At 39.9% G+C, this 17500-nt stretch overlaps 1 protein-coding gene across 1 annotated transcript in view; it reads left to right on the top strand.

Annotated features, from left to right (window-relative positions):
* The first annotated feature begins 6835 nt into the window (after positions 1–6835).
* MDFIC2 (MyoD family inhibitor domain containing 2) overlaps positions 6836–17500 on the top strand; it is a 46007-nt gene continuing 35342 nt past the window's right edge. Inside the window, exon 1 of the mRNA XM_050904957.1 lies at positions 6836–6923. Coding sequence (XP_050760914.1) covers positions 6836–6923 — 88 coding nt within the window. The remainder of the gene's footprint in view (positions 6924–17500) is intronic.

Raw genomic sequence — 17500 nt, forward strand, 5'->3', positions numbered from 1 at the left:
TCAGCAAAGGAGTCCGTAACTGCTCAGATTCCTCTTCATTAAGCAATGTTTGCCACTGGCTTTTTACGTATGATGGAACTTGTAGCAAATCACTGTTGCACCTACCTGGCTTGCAAATAGCGTTAAAGACAGTGTGATCTGGTTGTCAGCAATCCCAGTATGCACTCTGCACTCACTGAAAACATGAGGGATTTTTCTCTATGGCCCCACATATGTACTTATGCACACAGATGTGTCATACTGATACTCGGGAAGCTGCCTCTGTAGTTTATCAGAGCCAGAGATTAAAGGTATTCATGGATTCCTGTAAGGGAACAAACTGTGGTGGCACACGTACCATCCATGAAAGCACAGTTTGGGAAAAGTAAAGCTTCATTTCTGACCTACTCCAAATGCCTATGTTGCAGAGGCAAGTGATTTCCACAGGAATTCTGCAAACATCCACCAGCCCAATCACAACAGGTCAGGGCTAAGAAGCACTTCAGAGGACTGGATGAGTTCAAAATGATCTTCACAAACCAGGGAAATACTATGGAGAAGGTTGAGATGAAATTCAGGAAGCACAGCTGCACAATCCTATGCTGAGGTCGGAATAATCAGTTGCATTAAAAAAACCCAACTCATTATGTTGCTACGCTGCAGAACAGAATCTGGGGAACAGGATGGATTATAAACCAAATGTAAGTCAATAATTTTATGCTGTCATGAAAAAGACAAACATCATACTGGGTTGTATAAACAGGAAGAAAGCTCGTAAAACATGCCAGTAACCTCACTGCTCTATCCCATGTGGGCAAAGTCTTAGGAGGAATATGACCCACTTTTGGACACCACATTACCAGAAAAGTGAAGCTCCAACGAAGATCGTAAGATTGACCGTAGGCTAATGAATGTGATCTAAATGTAAGTGTTGAAAAAAGCTGAGGGAACATGTGATAACTTTCCTTTATCTGCTGAAAGGATTGTCGCAAAGGGATAGGAAACTCCGCTTTGCACAAGCAGAACGGAAAGGACAAGAGGTAATGGGTTGAATCTACAGTGAAGGAAGAGTTAGGTTAGACATCACGAAAAGTTTTTGTGTTTGTATTAGGATAGAAAAGCGCTGGAATAGACTGCCTGGAAAGGGCATGTACCTGGATGTCTTCGTGGGACTTCAAGAACAGGCTGTCTGAGTATTGGCAAGGAAACACAAGTCGATCCTGCACTGAGTAAAACAAGGACTAAATGGTCTCCTGAGATTCTTTAAAATTCCTGTAAAAATATTCAACTAGGGGCCTTGCAATAATCCAAGATAGCCAGTTTCTAGACAGTAGAAATGAACTGTTGCAATGGAGATACAACCTTCAATTTTTACACCTGTTACACAAACTCCTGTACAGTCCCATAGAAGTCTTGTAACTACTGTTGGTTACACCCATCTGCCAAAGGATACATCCCCTCCATGAGATGGTCACGTTCCTGCCTCCCTTATACCAGTACACACTGTGACACGGCAGCAATTATTCGGCTTATTTTCCATCTCATGTTATCAAGTCTTTCCCAATTTTTGCTGTAATGCCCAAGAGGCTTTCAAATATTTGTCCAGAAAGGTCCCCTGTAGCAGGTGTCTCTTGGCCTGGAGGGGTCCACCCAAGGGACCTGTTTCACCCACCTTTCCAAATGCACCAAACCAAGACTTTAAAAGGGCAAATTGTCCCATAATGCACTATATATTAATTTTTTTGAAAAGCTCGTGCATTTAAGGTACTTTCCACTCAAATGCACCCACCTAAATGGCAGGGCAATGCAGAAGCATCTATAAAGACGGCACACACAGAGGTAATGGAGAACTTGGCCTGTGATGGACAAAACATGGAACAGTACGGGAGGATTTTCTGCTTGAAGCCAGGATATACAAAAGCACGTATAGCTCGTATGTTACTAAAACCATTATAAAGCCTGGGCTTTAATTTTGACTGGGGCCTCTAAAAGTTTGCTGCTGATAGGAGGGAAAATGGCCAAAGCGTACTGCCGCATTCAGAGGCCCTTTCCCAGCTTGGATGGGGCTTTTGTGGCGCCAGGGTTAGAGGCTGGGTCCTTCTGCCTTCCCCATCCCAGCACCACACTGTCATCCTCTCAACTTTATTTCACACTTGCCCTTCATCCTCTTCTCCTAACATTGTCGCCATCATCACTTTTTAGCGCAGACACCAAGTAACCTCCCTCCTGCCCTCTTGGAAGATGAAAGACATGCAGTCTCTCTTTTCTTTACTGTTCAGTGGAAATATGGAGCATTCTTAGTCTTACTGGTTTGTGCTTCCTCTAAATTATCAGTGACCTCTATGCTACCCACCTTTGCAATCCTTTTCAAGCTTTTATTCCACCCTCCAGTTGAAGCGTATTCCCATACATTCACCAACCTACAGTGGCACTGGGTGGAAAGGTGAAATAAAGCCCCATGTCTCCCCTTGCAGGACACAGAGTTATTGAAAAATTACCTAGAGTGTCTACGAGGCACAGTGATGGGGAATAAAATCCTACTGTCTTTGTACTCCTCAGAGCCTCTGCAGCATATAGATCATTTGTCAGTGCCAGTTTGAGGTAGTCTCTATAAACAGACTGTTTTGCATTTGAAGCACTCACAGGACATGATGGTTTGGCTAAAAACCCATGCATTTTATATGTAATCACCAGGATAATTTGGCTGTATATCGTGTTCCCACAACTTAATATTCTACCTACAGATGCATGATCAAGAAGAGATTCCTTAACTTTGACAGGGCACATCACATTATACTCACTTTATTATTGGAAATGATCACCCCAGGGTGCAAAAGGGAGCAAAGGCATAGTTTCATCATACTTTTTTTTTTTTTTTTTTTTTAAAACCACATTTACTGCAGCGTGGGGTATTCCAAAGCTACAGAGCGCCACTTGCCAGTGGACAAGTGGCTAAATTTTGCCTGGATTGTGCAAGAAAGACATAACTGCTTAATCTAATGCTGTGGAAAATTCACTCTTGAAAATTCAACTTCTAGGCACACAGTTCATATCCTCAAGGAAAAGGTCACGTTAGGCAGTGAAATATAACATTGTAAATGCTGTACCTATGGATGTAACCAAAAACTCTCCTGGCTACAGCTACACATCCTCCTTTAGACTCAGGACAGGATCTGATTCTGGCCTCCTGACCTAACATTAAGTGCACAAGGAAACCTTGATAGCTTTGATGCTTGCTAGGACCAACAATGAGTTTTTTCCTCCGCTTTGATGGTTATTACAACCTATTAAAGTTTCCTATTCTCCAACTCTGCAAAGACTTGAATGCACTCCCAGTTGAGCAGACCAGAAAAATATACTCTCTAATCTCAACAAGCACTTGATACAGTACATTTATCTGGCAACTGATTGATATCACATCTATTTTGGCATTATGATTTTTTTTTTTTAATCCTCCATATAAATGCCCTATTTCACGATCTGGAAGGAAAAGGAACAAGTGATGGCCCATAGCTATTTAATAGCTATAAAATAAAACCTATAAAATAAAAGTGAAATGAATTATCAAACCATAAACTAAAGTTCGGTGTTTAAAATGGGCCATGGCTTTAAGAATTCAATTACAGCTTTAATAGAAACAAGTTTACTCAATATTTTAATGACCTTCTTTCATAATGTTTTTTCCTCCTTTGCAAAGCCTGGCATTACCGAGGATGCATGGCAAGCCTGCCTTTCCTCTAACTACTTTAAGATTGATTAGGAAACAGAAATATTGATGCATTTATCCAAAATAACTTAATTAAATGAGGCAAAAAATAGCACACAGAAACATGTCTCAGTAGAAAACTGGAGTTGATCAAGATTAAGAAAGGTTACATTTAATGTTCCTGGATTGAAAACATTAGGACCATTAACTGAATGTCAGCAATGGAGAATACTCCGAGTAGTAAAGTCATTAAATGTTTTCTTAACTCACTGGTGGGCTGTTTCCTGAGGTTCAGGTTAGGTAACTTCTGCAGATTTGCATGCTACCAACACGCAGGGGTTCTACAGGGCATCTCAGCTGAGAACAGCAGATGAAGAGATCATCTCAGAACAGTAATCTGCATTATCTTTGTTGAAGCACAGATATAAAGTCAGGTTTGTGTTTGCTTGGTTTCATCAAATTGGTATTGTCATGGTTTGGGGGATACATTTAGCAATGGGCTGCCAGCGATGCTGGTTTCTTGCACTCCTAGAGGCTGAGTCTAGACTCAGTCCTAGCTCCTGCCGGTTTCAAGGAGAGCTTAAGTGAGAAAAACCCTTAAGGACAAGACTTCAGGGGCTGCTATTTCAAGCAACAGCAGCTTTCAGGGCTGCTGTTTCAGAGGGGCTTTTCTTGTCTGTTTTACTTTCTTTGGGAGACGTTAGGATTTTGACAAAATCTCTAGAAAAACAGGGAGGGGGTGCCGAATGAACTAGAGAGAAAGAATTTTCTCTTTAGTTTGTTTTGGAAACAGCCCGTATCTTCATTTTATACAGTGCTTCTGAAATGCACAGTAGCATCAGGTCCAAGTTGCAATCAGATAGGTCTAGGCTGATCTGTGCGGAGCCCAGCTGACTTTATTAGGACCCACCAGGAGCTCTGTAGCCTGCCCTGACAAATCCAGCTGAAGAATCAGCACCACTGATAAATTTAAAGCATTGCAGGCGCAACAACATGGAAAAAATAAGTAAGTGTTTCTGGGAGAAAGAAGGAAACTGCAATTGAAAATACGTGATTCTCAAAGCCGCATCCAAGGGGAATGGAACAAAGATCTTAAAATATTACCCCTAGATGTTTCCCCCCTGTGGTTGCAATTATTCCCAAAGTACCCTGCTTAAAATAGGTTTTCAAACCATGCAAGACTAATCATTGCAATTTGGAGATGTAAGTAGGCACTTACCATGCAATTCACAATTAGCTAAAGATGATAGAAGAATCTCAGTCATGTTGGCACAGGAGATTTAAAAAAAAGAAAGAAAACATTTTTTTCTTGCAAGAATGACATGTGATGGGAGAGTAGAGGAAGATAATTGTCATAACAAAGGGAATATGTTATTATTTATTGGCCACACTTAAGCACTGGGATCTTGGATTATAGTATCTGGTGACAAATGCTGCTTGAAATTTTGTAAATATTGCTTAAAAGGTAAGATAACTGAGTAATTCTGAATGTGCTCTGCAACCAACACTTTCAAAATTCAGTTCTGGGAAAGAGTGACATTTTCTTTTTGTCCTATAGAAAAAGAAAGATGCAACATCCGAGCACCCTAAAATCTTGTTCTCTTTAGGCTTCACCCTGCTCCTTCTAACATTAGAGCAATATTGCTGGTAACTATGGCAAGAGAATTTTTAAATCCAACTAATAACCTTAAATTTTTAGTGCCTTCAAGGTACGGGGTAGTTCAGACTGTCCCCATCCTCTGTGCTGCTGACTGTCAAGCCCACCCAGCCCAAGGGCTGTCCCCACTAGAGACCACTCAGCCTTGTTGCAATGGAGGTAACGCCTGCCCATCTCTGCAGACCTGCCCTCCTGCGTGATGACGGATTTCACCTTCCTGAGCTCAGCAGGGTTGCAGCACTCAGCTCCCCACAGGATTAGACCATTTCTTTACCAAAGTGGCAGCTCTAAATACACATTTAGGGTCTAATTTCTACATCCTTCAGTATTTTAACTTAGGTTTAGCCAAAACATTGACACATTTATCTGGTTTGTCGCTGTTAATTTCCTGGTTCCCTCTTTATTTTCTTCCTCCTCTTGCAGATTCACTGGGTTATGAACTGCAGTAATAACCTTTCTGAACCATTTTTTTTCTTTTTGCAAAGCTTTTGGGTTTTTTTTATCACTCCACTAGTGCTGGGATGCTGATTACCCCCCTCCTTCCCTACCCTACCCAGCTCTAGAAGTGCATGCAAACCAAAAGGGGGAGAGGAAAAAAAAAAAAAAACCCTCAGCAATAAGTTGGCTGATTCTGGCAGTAAGACAAATCTAGCACCACACAGCAGGCAGGCAGAGAGTGCACTGCTCATCCTTTCGTTTTTGTCAGTGTATGGGAATGCTGGACATCAACACACAGCGAGGGATTCGGCCGAAAGCACTCTTCCTCGGCATCTGAACCCTGCTGCTTTCACCCCCGGTTGGAAGATACAGGTAAAAAGAGAGAAATGCTTTAGCTAACTGGATTCAGTGAAAATATAAAGCAGTTAGAAGAAGCCCGGACAGCCTAATCTTATTCCTAGCAGGCAATGGAAGTAAACCACAGTGTACGGGCTGATAGCTACTGTATACATAATACCCTCAGGTACTGTAACTTGCATGTTATTCTTCGCATTACATCAAATAAATTGTCGCAAGTGGCAGTAAAGATCTTTTTTTGATACACTTTGTTCAAGTTGACTTTATAAATATTTATCATTATTTACATAATTATACCTCTATCTGACAGCAGGCTTTACAGCAACTTTGAACCACAATAAACAGGCAGACTGGATGCCTCCTTTTTAGCCAGACCATATCTATTCTATGTGTTATATGTACATGTATTACCAGCATGCTATGAGCTTATCACTCATTCATTTCATAATGTAATTTGTAGTTACATTACAAAAGAATCCATCTACAAACAGCAACTATGTAATATTGATAAAGCATTTAGGAACAGAACATAAATTTAACTACTCAAATATTACACAGCATCAATAATCTGCAGAAAAAAAATTCTGTGTAAGTAAGTACCATTTATTATAGCAGGAACCTAAACAGAGAACATATTTCTTTGTCAGAAACTTTCTTTAAACGAACTTGACATCCCAAAATTCTTTTCTCCCCCACAGATGTCAGAAGCCGAGACAGACAAGGTAAAAATCAAACCAGCAGATAGTTTTGAACATGACAAGCAAAATATTTCTTGGCTGAAGAAAGGTAAGTTACATTGCTGAGTTATTAGTTGTTGGTTTGTGTTCAGAGATATTTCTCATTTATTAAAAATTCTTTTTTGAAGAAAAAGGCATAAGAATACCTTATAGGCTTAAATATGGGCAGGAATTTCTACCACATGAATTCCATAGCTTGACTTCTACGAAACATGCATGTACATTTGCTTACAGTGCAGAAAGGCCTAAATTACCAAATTTTAAAGTAACCTGAAAGCTCATTTTTCTAATATCCTTGCATTCCTGGGGAAGTTTTATTTGACCTGAACTATAAGCCGCTAAGAAGTATGGATCATCATCTTAATTCTGATGAAAAGTTTTTATTAACTCAAACTGTTACTGAATCGGATTAATATTTGTTTGGTTTTCTCACACATGAGTAAAGATCAACCCTGAATCTTTGGATTTGGCAGTGTATTATCTTAGAATAAAGTAGCATCAGTTGTCAGCGGTTTATGAAATATAGACTCTCAGAAGTAGAGAAGTTATAAAAAAAAGCATAGGGTACCTTTCCAGTTTTAAAGGCTGAAAAATGACAGGTATTAAGTAACTCATTTGCATCAAATACTGGTATTTCAAATACTACATTCTATTTGTTAAACTATTTTAGAAGAAAAAGACATACGATTGTAAAGGTTTTCTTATTGCATATCCCTGTACACATAAAGAGGGAAGGTTCTTAGGATATATTTCTTGCTGAAAAAATTGATTTGCCAAGATAGTACACAACTTATTACGTCTTTATGTATGTCTGTTGATTATAGCAGAGTCACTTTATTGTATTTCATACACACACAAGAACAACATTAATTAAATAGAGTCTCAAAGCGGAGACTTTCAAGACGCATGTGATACAAATTAAATATCTGTGGTTAGGTGCAAATTATGTTTTTTAATGAGAACAGTTATATTCTAATCCTGATAAAGGTATTTTGAGAAGATTCAACAGGTGACCTCATATTTTGAAAACATTAACTAGGGGGTATTGAGGAAAAGGCTCGTTTATAGCCACTATTATGTCATCTGTAAAATGTGCATCACTATTTTAAGCTCATGTAGTTAATTGTAGGTTAGCTCTTTTAGTTGCAAGAGTTTGCAATAAAGTAGGCCTAAATTAATGTCTCTGCCTTGCAGTCTTCATTGTTTATGCAGCACTTTCACAGAATGAAAATTGCACGCTCGAGCAGAGCTGACTGGCCAACATGCAGACTTTATTTGGCTGGACACCCAAAATCCTCCGCTTGCAAGGTGTCAGCTAACTTCAGTAAAAACTCTGCAAGCAGAAGATTTGCAGTTTGAGCATCACAGAGAGCGATACAGCTGAGTGAGATCTGGGTCTGATCCTACAAGATAGCATTGCACTTTAGCTTGTAAACAGCAAACACGTAACTGAATTGAATATTTATTCCATCAGAAGAGAGTAGACCATGAGAGGTCTGCAACTTTACAAAAGGAGTATAAAGGTACAGAGGACTTTAGACAGTCCATGTCTCTGAGCAGGATAAGATCGATGGCATGGGCCTTCAGTCCCATATGGTTATTTATCTTCTGGTCCGGTCCTACTCCAGTAGCCAGGCGGCATCTCTCTCACCCGTACGTTCCTGAGTTCATTTCGCTTAGTGATGCTAATCCACTATGTTTTATTTCTCTACTTCCTAAGGAGAGACACCACCCAGAGTTTCTAGATCATTAGTAACATTTTGATTGTCTTGTACCTGGAGGAGCTATAATCTCTTTTAGAAAAAGCCTATTGTTGTCTATTGGCACCTCTTCTCTCTAAAGTGCCACAGAGCAGAACTGGGCCTTGAAGGTCTTGTACAGCAGCTGAGTCAATAAATAGCTGAAATGTGTCTCATAAGGAAAGCAAATTTTCCTTGAGATAAGAATATGGACATTATTTTATCTTATATTGAAGTTTGTTTATTGTTTCTTTGCTTTAAGCACTTCTGTGGTACGCGGTGGGTTTTTAGAATATGGTGAACCAAATTGTCCGAAGCAGAAGCTTAACTTCTATGTTTAAATGTTTTAAAAATACCTCATGTATAGATTTCAGGCATTCCAATAAACAATGAATTGTGGAGAACAGACTTGTCAGGCACAGTAAGAAGACTATATGTTCTTTTAGCATCCAGTTTTAAAGAAAAGTTATTTTTATTCATGGTTTTGTATTGATTATTTGTTCCTTCTAAAAGAAACAATCATGAACCACATAGTATCAGAAATAAACAAAAAATATAGACTAGGCTGTGGCTTTAGTAGCTTTCCTAGACTTCAATTTTTTCCTAATGCTTTGCGAAGTAATAGCTCATGGACTGGTAGTGCAGTGGGTCAACAACAAAATAAGGTACCTATTACTCTTTTGTTGGCTTTCAACATTAGAAGCCGTTTAATCAGGGCAGGGGAGGAGGGATTTTAATCTGGCTGACAGCTATTTATCTTCTACTTTTTTTGGACGAAGATATTCTGCTTCTGTCTTGAAGCCTCTAAAAGCAGAAATCAAGGCCTCATTTGGAGGGAAAACTTCTTCCACAAAGCAAAACAGAAACCAAACCAGCTTTGTGAAAAGAATTGTAGAAAAACATTAGGCTGTGCATATAGGATTGTATCTTATTGTATCAGCAGGAAGAGCATAAATGGTCCTACTCATGCCTCTACCTCTCAGTAAGTCATTTGCACCCACTGCTGTGCTCCTGCACCCCTGCCACGAGTGCACCAGAAGACTGATGGGAATTAAAGATGACACAGGGAAAAAAAATAATGCTGCACAAGCCAGCACAGTCTTGGAGAGAAACGTCTACGTAATCATGGCCCTAGACTGTGTTTTCTAAACGGACAATGGCACATTTACCCTCTCCTTTTGTTTCTTGCTTATCCTACAAGCCTTTTTTTTTGTAAAGTGCCTGAGGTTCTCCGCAGCACCTAGCAGATTGTAGAACTATAATGAAATAATAATAAAAATGTAAACAGGGAAGCAGACTGGTAAATGTGTGCTCTAGCTTTGCCCGACTTCAAGAAAGTCCTAGAACATCTCTGTACCTCCTAAGGCACTTAGCACTTAAGTCTGGATGTGGACAACATGAGAGACTCCCTGGGTTGAGAGTGTGAATGAGGATGGTGAAATGATCAGAGTCCTATCCCCAGATGTCTCAGGGTGAAGAATATATACCAGCAATCTTTTCTGATAGTATGGCATGTTCCTCAGGACTATTATTTCTAAAGGTCACACAACAGATGAGAAAACCTGTGTTTGGAGGGTATGCATCAGACCATCACGTGCAAATCAACCAGAATCGGTATGAATGAGCACTGAGAAAAGGCAGTTCTGTTTGCCTGACCTTAGCACTGATGAGAATCAACTAAAGGGAAGCCTGGGACATAGGAGTAAAGCCAGACAATGACTCCTATTTTGTGTAGGAGTGGAGGCAGTTATCTCTGCTTGCTTCTTCCTACGGGGAAGAGCTCATCCTTGGAGACGGGAAGCAGTTTTGGATGGAGACAGAGAGTTCCCCATGCCAAAGCCTACAAAACATCAGGGCAGAGTGAAACATGGGTTCATTTGCAAAGAAGCACTTGCAAAGTTGTCCGTGTTTCTGCCCTGAAAAACTAAAGCAGGAATCCTCAGCACACACATTATCCCCACTTATACACGTTTTGCCCTGACATGCACAAAATGACATAAATGACAAAGTGTATAAAATATGAATATGCATGTATAAGTAAAGAACGACCAATGTAATGAAGGTAATATTAAAGAAATGTCCTCTGCATGGGCCTGTGTCCCCACCTGTTCCATGCACCCACAAGACGTGCAACAAGCAGACCATCGCACTCTAAGCAAGAAACATCTCTGTGGGCTCCTAATCAAGCACAGTTATTAGAGGGTCCTGTGAAACTGGAAGCTACACAAGACATGCCTTTAGAAATGCAGTATCCAACGATGAGTAACACTCCCAGGGGCTGACTCAGGGACGTTCCCACCTTGCACAGCACGGCCACCACCACAGAGCTGCCTCTTCCACATGGACCAGGGGCTCTTTCCACCATGGTGGTGATTTAGTGTCAGATTGGCAGCCATCTGGTGGGAAGGGAGGTCAAAGCAGAGCTCAATTCACACCAGCCTCAGCATGTGGCTTTTGGAGTTCCTTACAAACAAACCTCTTGGTATCACTTGATGATTACAGCCATATGGATACATGGGAGCAGGCAGGAGCTATCTGACTGACCTAAAGCTGTAAAAGGTGACACTGATTTTGCACAGGGACCAGCAGTGGTCTGTTCACTATTTCTGCATCCATTGCAAATGCAAGGGAAAATGTGTGAGGGCCTAATGCTGCCCTCCTACGGTTTCATCCCAAACTGGCCACGGCAGCCCAGGAACGCAGATCCAAGTTGCACAGAAATGAAATTTCATTTCAGGATATTTTCACACAAAGCCCTCCTGTTTTATGCTGCCCAGCTGTGTACACAAATGCCCTCCATATATAACTTCCAGTGAAAAGTTAATGAAATGGCTTCCTTGCTCTCCTGCCAAAAATATAACTGAAATTCTAATCTCAAGACTTTCTCCAAAATAGCCCTTCTGCACTAAAATTCTCATAAATCAGAAACATTTTTGTCTAAAATAAGGCTGTTTTCATTGTCTTGCAAATAGTAAAAAGTCTAGCCTCAATTTCTTTAATCGGCTGCTCTAGCCAGCAGATTTTCGCTGTAGGGTGAAATTCAGCCCTGTACTGAGGGTCAGTACAAGGTCAGCACTTAAACCATAAAATAGGGCTTAAGTGGTAAATAGAGCCTCTGTTCAGGATTATATTTCACCCCTCCAAGGACTACAGTTCATATGAAAAGGGAGATTTACTCATATCATAGATCTGGCTGTAGTGACATTATTCACATTATTCAAATAATACCTTACTCCAGAAGTAAGCCCATCGGGTGAGATTGTGCCACATTTCTTAGCGGTACATCCCAGAAATCCAATACAGGAGTAGACTATTCCTAACTGCACCACACCAGAACATCCCGCAGCCTGGTCCTAGGGATATATTCCTGGGGGTAACAGCAAAATCTTCTTATATTGCAGCACTCAGAAATGCCTTTTCCCCAGCACGGCCCTCTCACTGCTTACCCGGGGGCTTTAAGAGACTTTTGCAAGTAGTAGTAAAGCAGGAAGGGCATAATGCCATGAGACTGGTTTTGCAGAAGGACAGTTGTCCTGGAGACACTCAGGGAATTTCCTAGTTCTTTTACAACCTTCCAGCTTTTTACCTGGTTTGCAGGGGCTGGAGTAAAAGTACAAGTCTTGTACTTTTGCTGAGATTATTCTGAGCAGAGCGTCCTGATCCAGCTTGCATCCCTGCATTTAGGGAGCTAAATGACATTTTTAGAATTTCTTTCTAAAAACTCAGAAGTCAGTGAATGCAATTTTACATACATGCTTGGACACTTGTTTCCTGAGTTTTGCTGACTTGGGTCCAGAAGCTTTTTTCACTCTCTTCTTCCAGTCTGAATTAAGTCATTGGATTGAAAAGCTTTATAGAAGAGTGATAGCAAAGAAATACCTCTGAGTTTCATGCAACAGAAAATGCCAAATGCTTGTAAGATGAATGCTGTAATCCAAGCAGACTGTTTCCAGATAAGAACACCACACAAAAAAAAGCGCATTTAAAAACTGATGACAAGGATCCCAGGGGGCCTGGAAGATGCCTTGTCAGCTTCAGGACTATGACCAAATGAATTAATCAAGACAACCCTTCCTTTAAGTTGTAAAACAGCAGATTTAAAGACTGTCTTCCAATGGAGAGGGAGTATATGAAATCTGCGATGGTCCCAGCTCACCACTCCTAATTATAGTTTTATAAACTGAGTGGTCCTTGATCTTTGAACTGGAGGGTCCTCAGAGATGTAAGACTTTGCATATTGCCACAAAAGTGGAATGAACATACAGTGAAGACAGTGGTACTTCTTTGGGTGAGAGGGTTAAGTTTAAAGTCACTCTCTTATGCTGGATATTGACTGTAAAAATATAAGTGAAGGTTTATTTAGGTTTGATTGCCTTAAGTAGACTTTTCTCTTCCTTTGTGGAACAAATTTATTTCATTCAACTGCCAATGCTGGGGAAGACCTGAAGGTATTGTCTCATTCACCCCTGGAAGTTTTCCAGACCAATTCTATTCTTTCCTGTACTTGGGCAAAATATTCAGAATTTTGCCCTCAGTTGTGTCAGTAGAGCAAACCATGGAATAACAATATAGACACTCATTAGTTGTTGATTTTCTCAGCAACATACATGTTAGAGCAGAATGCACATGTCCAAGGGCCTCCATAGCGCTTCCTACTTAAGATGGCAAACTGTGGTGCACGGAAAATCTTAGCCTAAGGGTCAGTGTCAAAGCGATGAGTAATTCCATTAACGCAACAGAGCTGCACTGGCTTGCAAAAGATTTCATTTGTCCCAGTATGTTTAAGACAGATACCTGTAATCATCTTAGGGCATCAATGAGGCAGGAGGAATGAAGCAACATGTCTCATTTTTACCACTTTAATTCATAGAGGGAAGGGTCAAATGCCAAATTGGTCTCCTAGATCTAAGGCAATACAAGCCAGAAAGATGCCTGTACTAAACATAATTAAGTAACCTGGATGATTAAAAAAAAAATGCAGTACTAATAAAAGCAATGAATATTTCAGAAGCTTCATAATTTTTAGTGTTTCATTGTATAACCGCTCCCTATTAGGGATGTTGTTGGCCTTAGATTCCAATACATGTATCACTTTCACAGAGTGGTTTGCTTCTCTTCAAGGTGGAAGTGGAGCCCAGTGTCAGTTTCTTTAGTCAACTTTACCCTACATTTCCGAAAGCTCAAAAAAATTAATTATTATTTGTATTCCTTCTAATCTGGTGCAGTCATGCAAATGTCCTCGGGGTTATTAACAGTTTCTTCTGGAGGGAGACAGTAAGACCTTTGAATCTAATTGGGTATTAGATGTTTAAAAGCTATGAAAAACAGACATTTCAAACCTATTAATGAGCATTTAGTTCATTTATAGAACTTAATTCCTTGATAGAAATCCCATCAAAACAACCACTATGCAGGACTGATTTACTTTCACCCTGAGCTTGAAGGCAGGATAATCGTGGATGTAAGTGGTTCAGTGCCAGTTTTCAGAAGGTATTTTATAGGCCTGCAAGATTATACACTGATATGTAGAACCAGACTGACAGTCACATAGACGTGTAACAAAATCCTTACTATTGGAGGGGCTCACTGAAATATTTACATTAAAGATAATTAAATTATGAAAAAAATAAGCCTCCCCTCTTCTCATTGAAGATTTGCAATCATTCTCCAAAATACAACTGCTTCTAAGTACTCAAAACAAAATGCAGTGGATGGGCCAAATCCTGGGCATGCTGGTTGTCTATTGCTTATGAAAGATATTACAGTAAAAGTTGAGAGAAAGACCAAAAGTGGAATTAGTTTAAATGTTCATTGTTAGCTGAGGTTCAAAGGAATTATTTTTTCATCTATTTTTTAAATAAGTATTTAAAACTAAATCCAAATGGGAAGATACTTAGACATTAAGAGTGACTGCTCTAAATGTCCAGTAATAAAATACTGGACATAAACCCCTTATCAGAACAGCTTAGTGATTAGTGAGTAGTTCTGTCACTTCAGATCTGGGCTGAAAGCACATGATTGTATGAGAAGAATCAAATTCACACCTTCCAGAAGAAAACTGATCCCCAGCTATCAGATACTCTATGTAATATCGTGGTTTGGAGATTCCCAAGTGTCTATGTCTGGATGGACTACTTAAAGCTCATTGCTCCAGAGAGAGAGGAAAGGACACTACAGCCCAGCAGGTAGGACACCGGCATGAAGGGCAGGAGATTGCCTCTAGTCCCTGCCAGAGAGAGTATTCGGCTATCCAGTAAAAAGTGGAAAACCTTTGACAGGTGCGGAGAGCACCAGAGAGGGATTTGAGCCTGGGCCATGCCCAATCCACCAGCTGCTCTCACCAGCAGGGATCTCACTCACATAGGTGGGAAGGGACTAGAGCATCTCCTCCGGCTCTGCCCCAGGAGCGGTGGCTGACGGAGGTGCCCAATGCAAGTGGAACAGCCATAAGTACATTGGGGTGGTCCTTCTCCCCATTCCTTCCAGCAGTTCTCCTACTTTAATTCCTCTTGTTTCCTCACCTCACCCGTCAGCTTATTGCTGCCAGTTACCAGATCCTCTGCATGTGCTGTACAGAAGGTTGAGTCTGGGACTCTGGTGCCTGCTGGGCAGAAGGGCATATGCAAAAACTAGGTGCTAAAGCCCTCTGAGTCAGCTGAGTTTCTTAATAGCTCTTACTACAACTGAGATTCATCTCTTTGAAGAGAATTGTGCAAGGCCTCTTTACAACCTAAACGATATTTAAGTGTTAGAGATCTTTGCTATCCCCCTAAACTAAATTAATTTTTATTTCATAGGAGTCACACTGTCTTAGGGTCTCCTGATTATATAGTCTCATTCTAATTTCAGTCTTTAATCTGAATAAACACATTAGAAAAACACAGACACAATTAACTTAATCATAAATTCAGATAGATTGTTTATTATCTGTCTACTTAATGTGCTTATGATTGCAGCAGTTAAACATGATAATGTTTTCTTCTCTCACACATAGATGAATATACACAGTACAGAAATATGTGCAGGAAGAAAAACTTCTGCCTGAATACGTCAATAGGCTCCAGAGATAGAGAAGTAGATGCACTGCTCACTGCTGTGCTCTACAGAAAACCACAAACATTGCCATGATAGTGTTGAGACATCCGAGAACTGATTACTGACAAATTATGTTCTTCTTGCTGAAATATGCCTACATGCAGTTTCAAAAGAAAGAAAATGCTATTGCAGCAAAGATGCGTATAGGAACAATATTTGGCTATACCACTGCACCTGTAATTTAAAAGCAGAGGTGTAGATTTTGGGTAAATAAGATCACTTGAGTTCTTCAGAGTAAAATACAGGTCAAATCAATATCTTCCTACCGAAGCAAACTTATCAGACATCAGATTTACAGAGAACAGTTTTCTGCTGTGTGATCTTTGTAAAGATAATGGTCTTAAAAAAGGGGTTAAACCCTTTTAACACCAAATTGTCTGTTTTGTTACATGCCCATGGCAACTAACATGTGCCAAAACGCTACCACATATCCACAAATACTTGGATGCCAAAATTAAAGTTGGAATATGATTCCTCCTGTTCCCACAGCATATTGAAAGTAAATAATTATTTCAAGCATGCGTTCAGTTAAATTAGTGATTATTACTCAGACTTTTCTCTGTCATTAGATTAATTTTTTAACGGCCACATAATATACCACAACAAAGTTATATTTGGCTTTGGAATATTCAAGTTTTAGCTAAATTTAAAACACACTACACTTCTCCCCCCAAACAACGATCATTTATCATCTCCGTTGCCTCACTCTTGGTTCTCAGATAAAGCAGCCCCAACCGCATGTTCTTATTATGTATCACTAAAGCTAAATTCAGACTGGTATTTCCTATCTCTAGCCTTCCTAGGGTTTCTGACTTCTGTGTATTGACAGAAAAAGGGTCTTCGAGGTTAGCTTAACTCTCTTAACCCACGCTTCGTGCTGGCTCTCTGCACGACACTCACTCTTACTAAATAGACCTTAGAAATAAGTTGAGAGGAGTCTTAGAAAAACAGAATGCATCCTCAGGTAATTACAATTTTGTAGGGCTGCTTCATGTAACACACTTCTATCAGGTGCTGTTCTTTCAGCTTTCCACCTTGTGAGCTGCACTTGCTCTGCACACTCATTGAATACCAAAGTAGTCAATACTAAACTAAATCACAACTTCTCTCTTGTTGATTAACAGAAGCCGAACACACTGGGCAATCCACGCTGTTACATGTACAACAATTCTGAATTTGACTCAGACCAAGGTGAAGTTTAATGCCTTTTAAGATTGTCATATAGACATATCACCTATGTTGACTGCTGGTCCTAAACTTATATCATGGCTGATAAATCAGTCAGTATTCCTGACTGAAAAGAATCCACTATGATAGTACATGGGCAAAGGGGAAGAAAGGGGAAGATAAAAGAATGGAAACTCAGAAGTCAGTTTAAGCCTCTTCACTTTCACTTTGCTTCTTCTCAACAATTTCCCTCTTACATAAATACTACAAAACTAAATAAAATTCTATGATAAACTTTTTCCTGATTAAGAAAAAAAGAGATGATGTACGTTACTGGAGTTTTAAATCCCTGAGATCCATGCTTATATTCCAGGAGTGGGCAGAACAATAGAAGAGATGGTGAGAGGCAGGAGAAGAAAGTCAAAAGAATCATAGGAAAAGTAATTACGGCACCTGGTAGTCATTCTGGTTGGACAAAGTTGTGACCAAATGTATTGTCTTCTGATATTTTAAATGTTTACTGTTTAAAAAAATACTATTGCTATTATAAAACAAGACATATAAAAAAAACTAGCATAAAGTATTTGAAATATATCCATTTTAGCTTCCAGCTAAGCAATGGGGT

The sequence above is a fragment of the Gymnogyps californianus genome, chromosome 13 (genome assembly GCF_018139145.2).
Source record: "Gymnogyps californianus isolate 813 chromosome 13, ASM1813914v2, whole genome shotgun sequence".
Taxonomy (NCBI): Eukaryota; Metazoa; Chordata; class Aves; order Accipitriformes; family Cathartidae; genus Gymnogyps; species Gymnogyps californianus.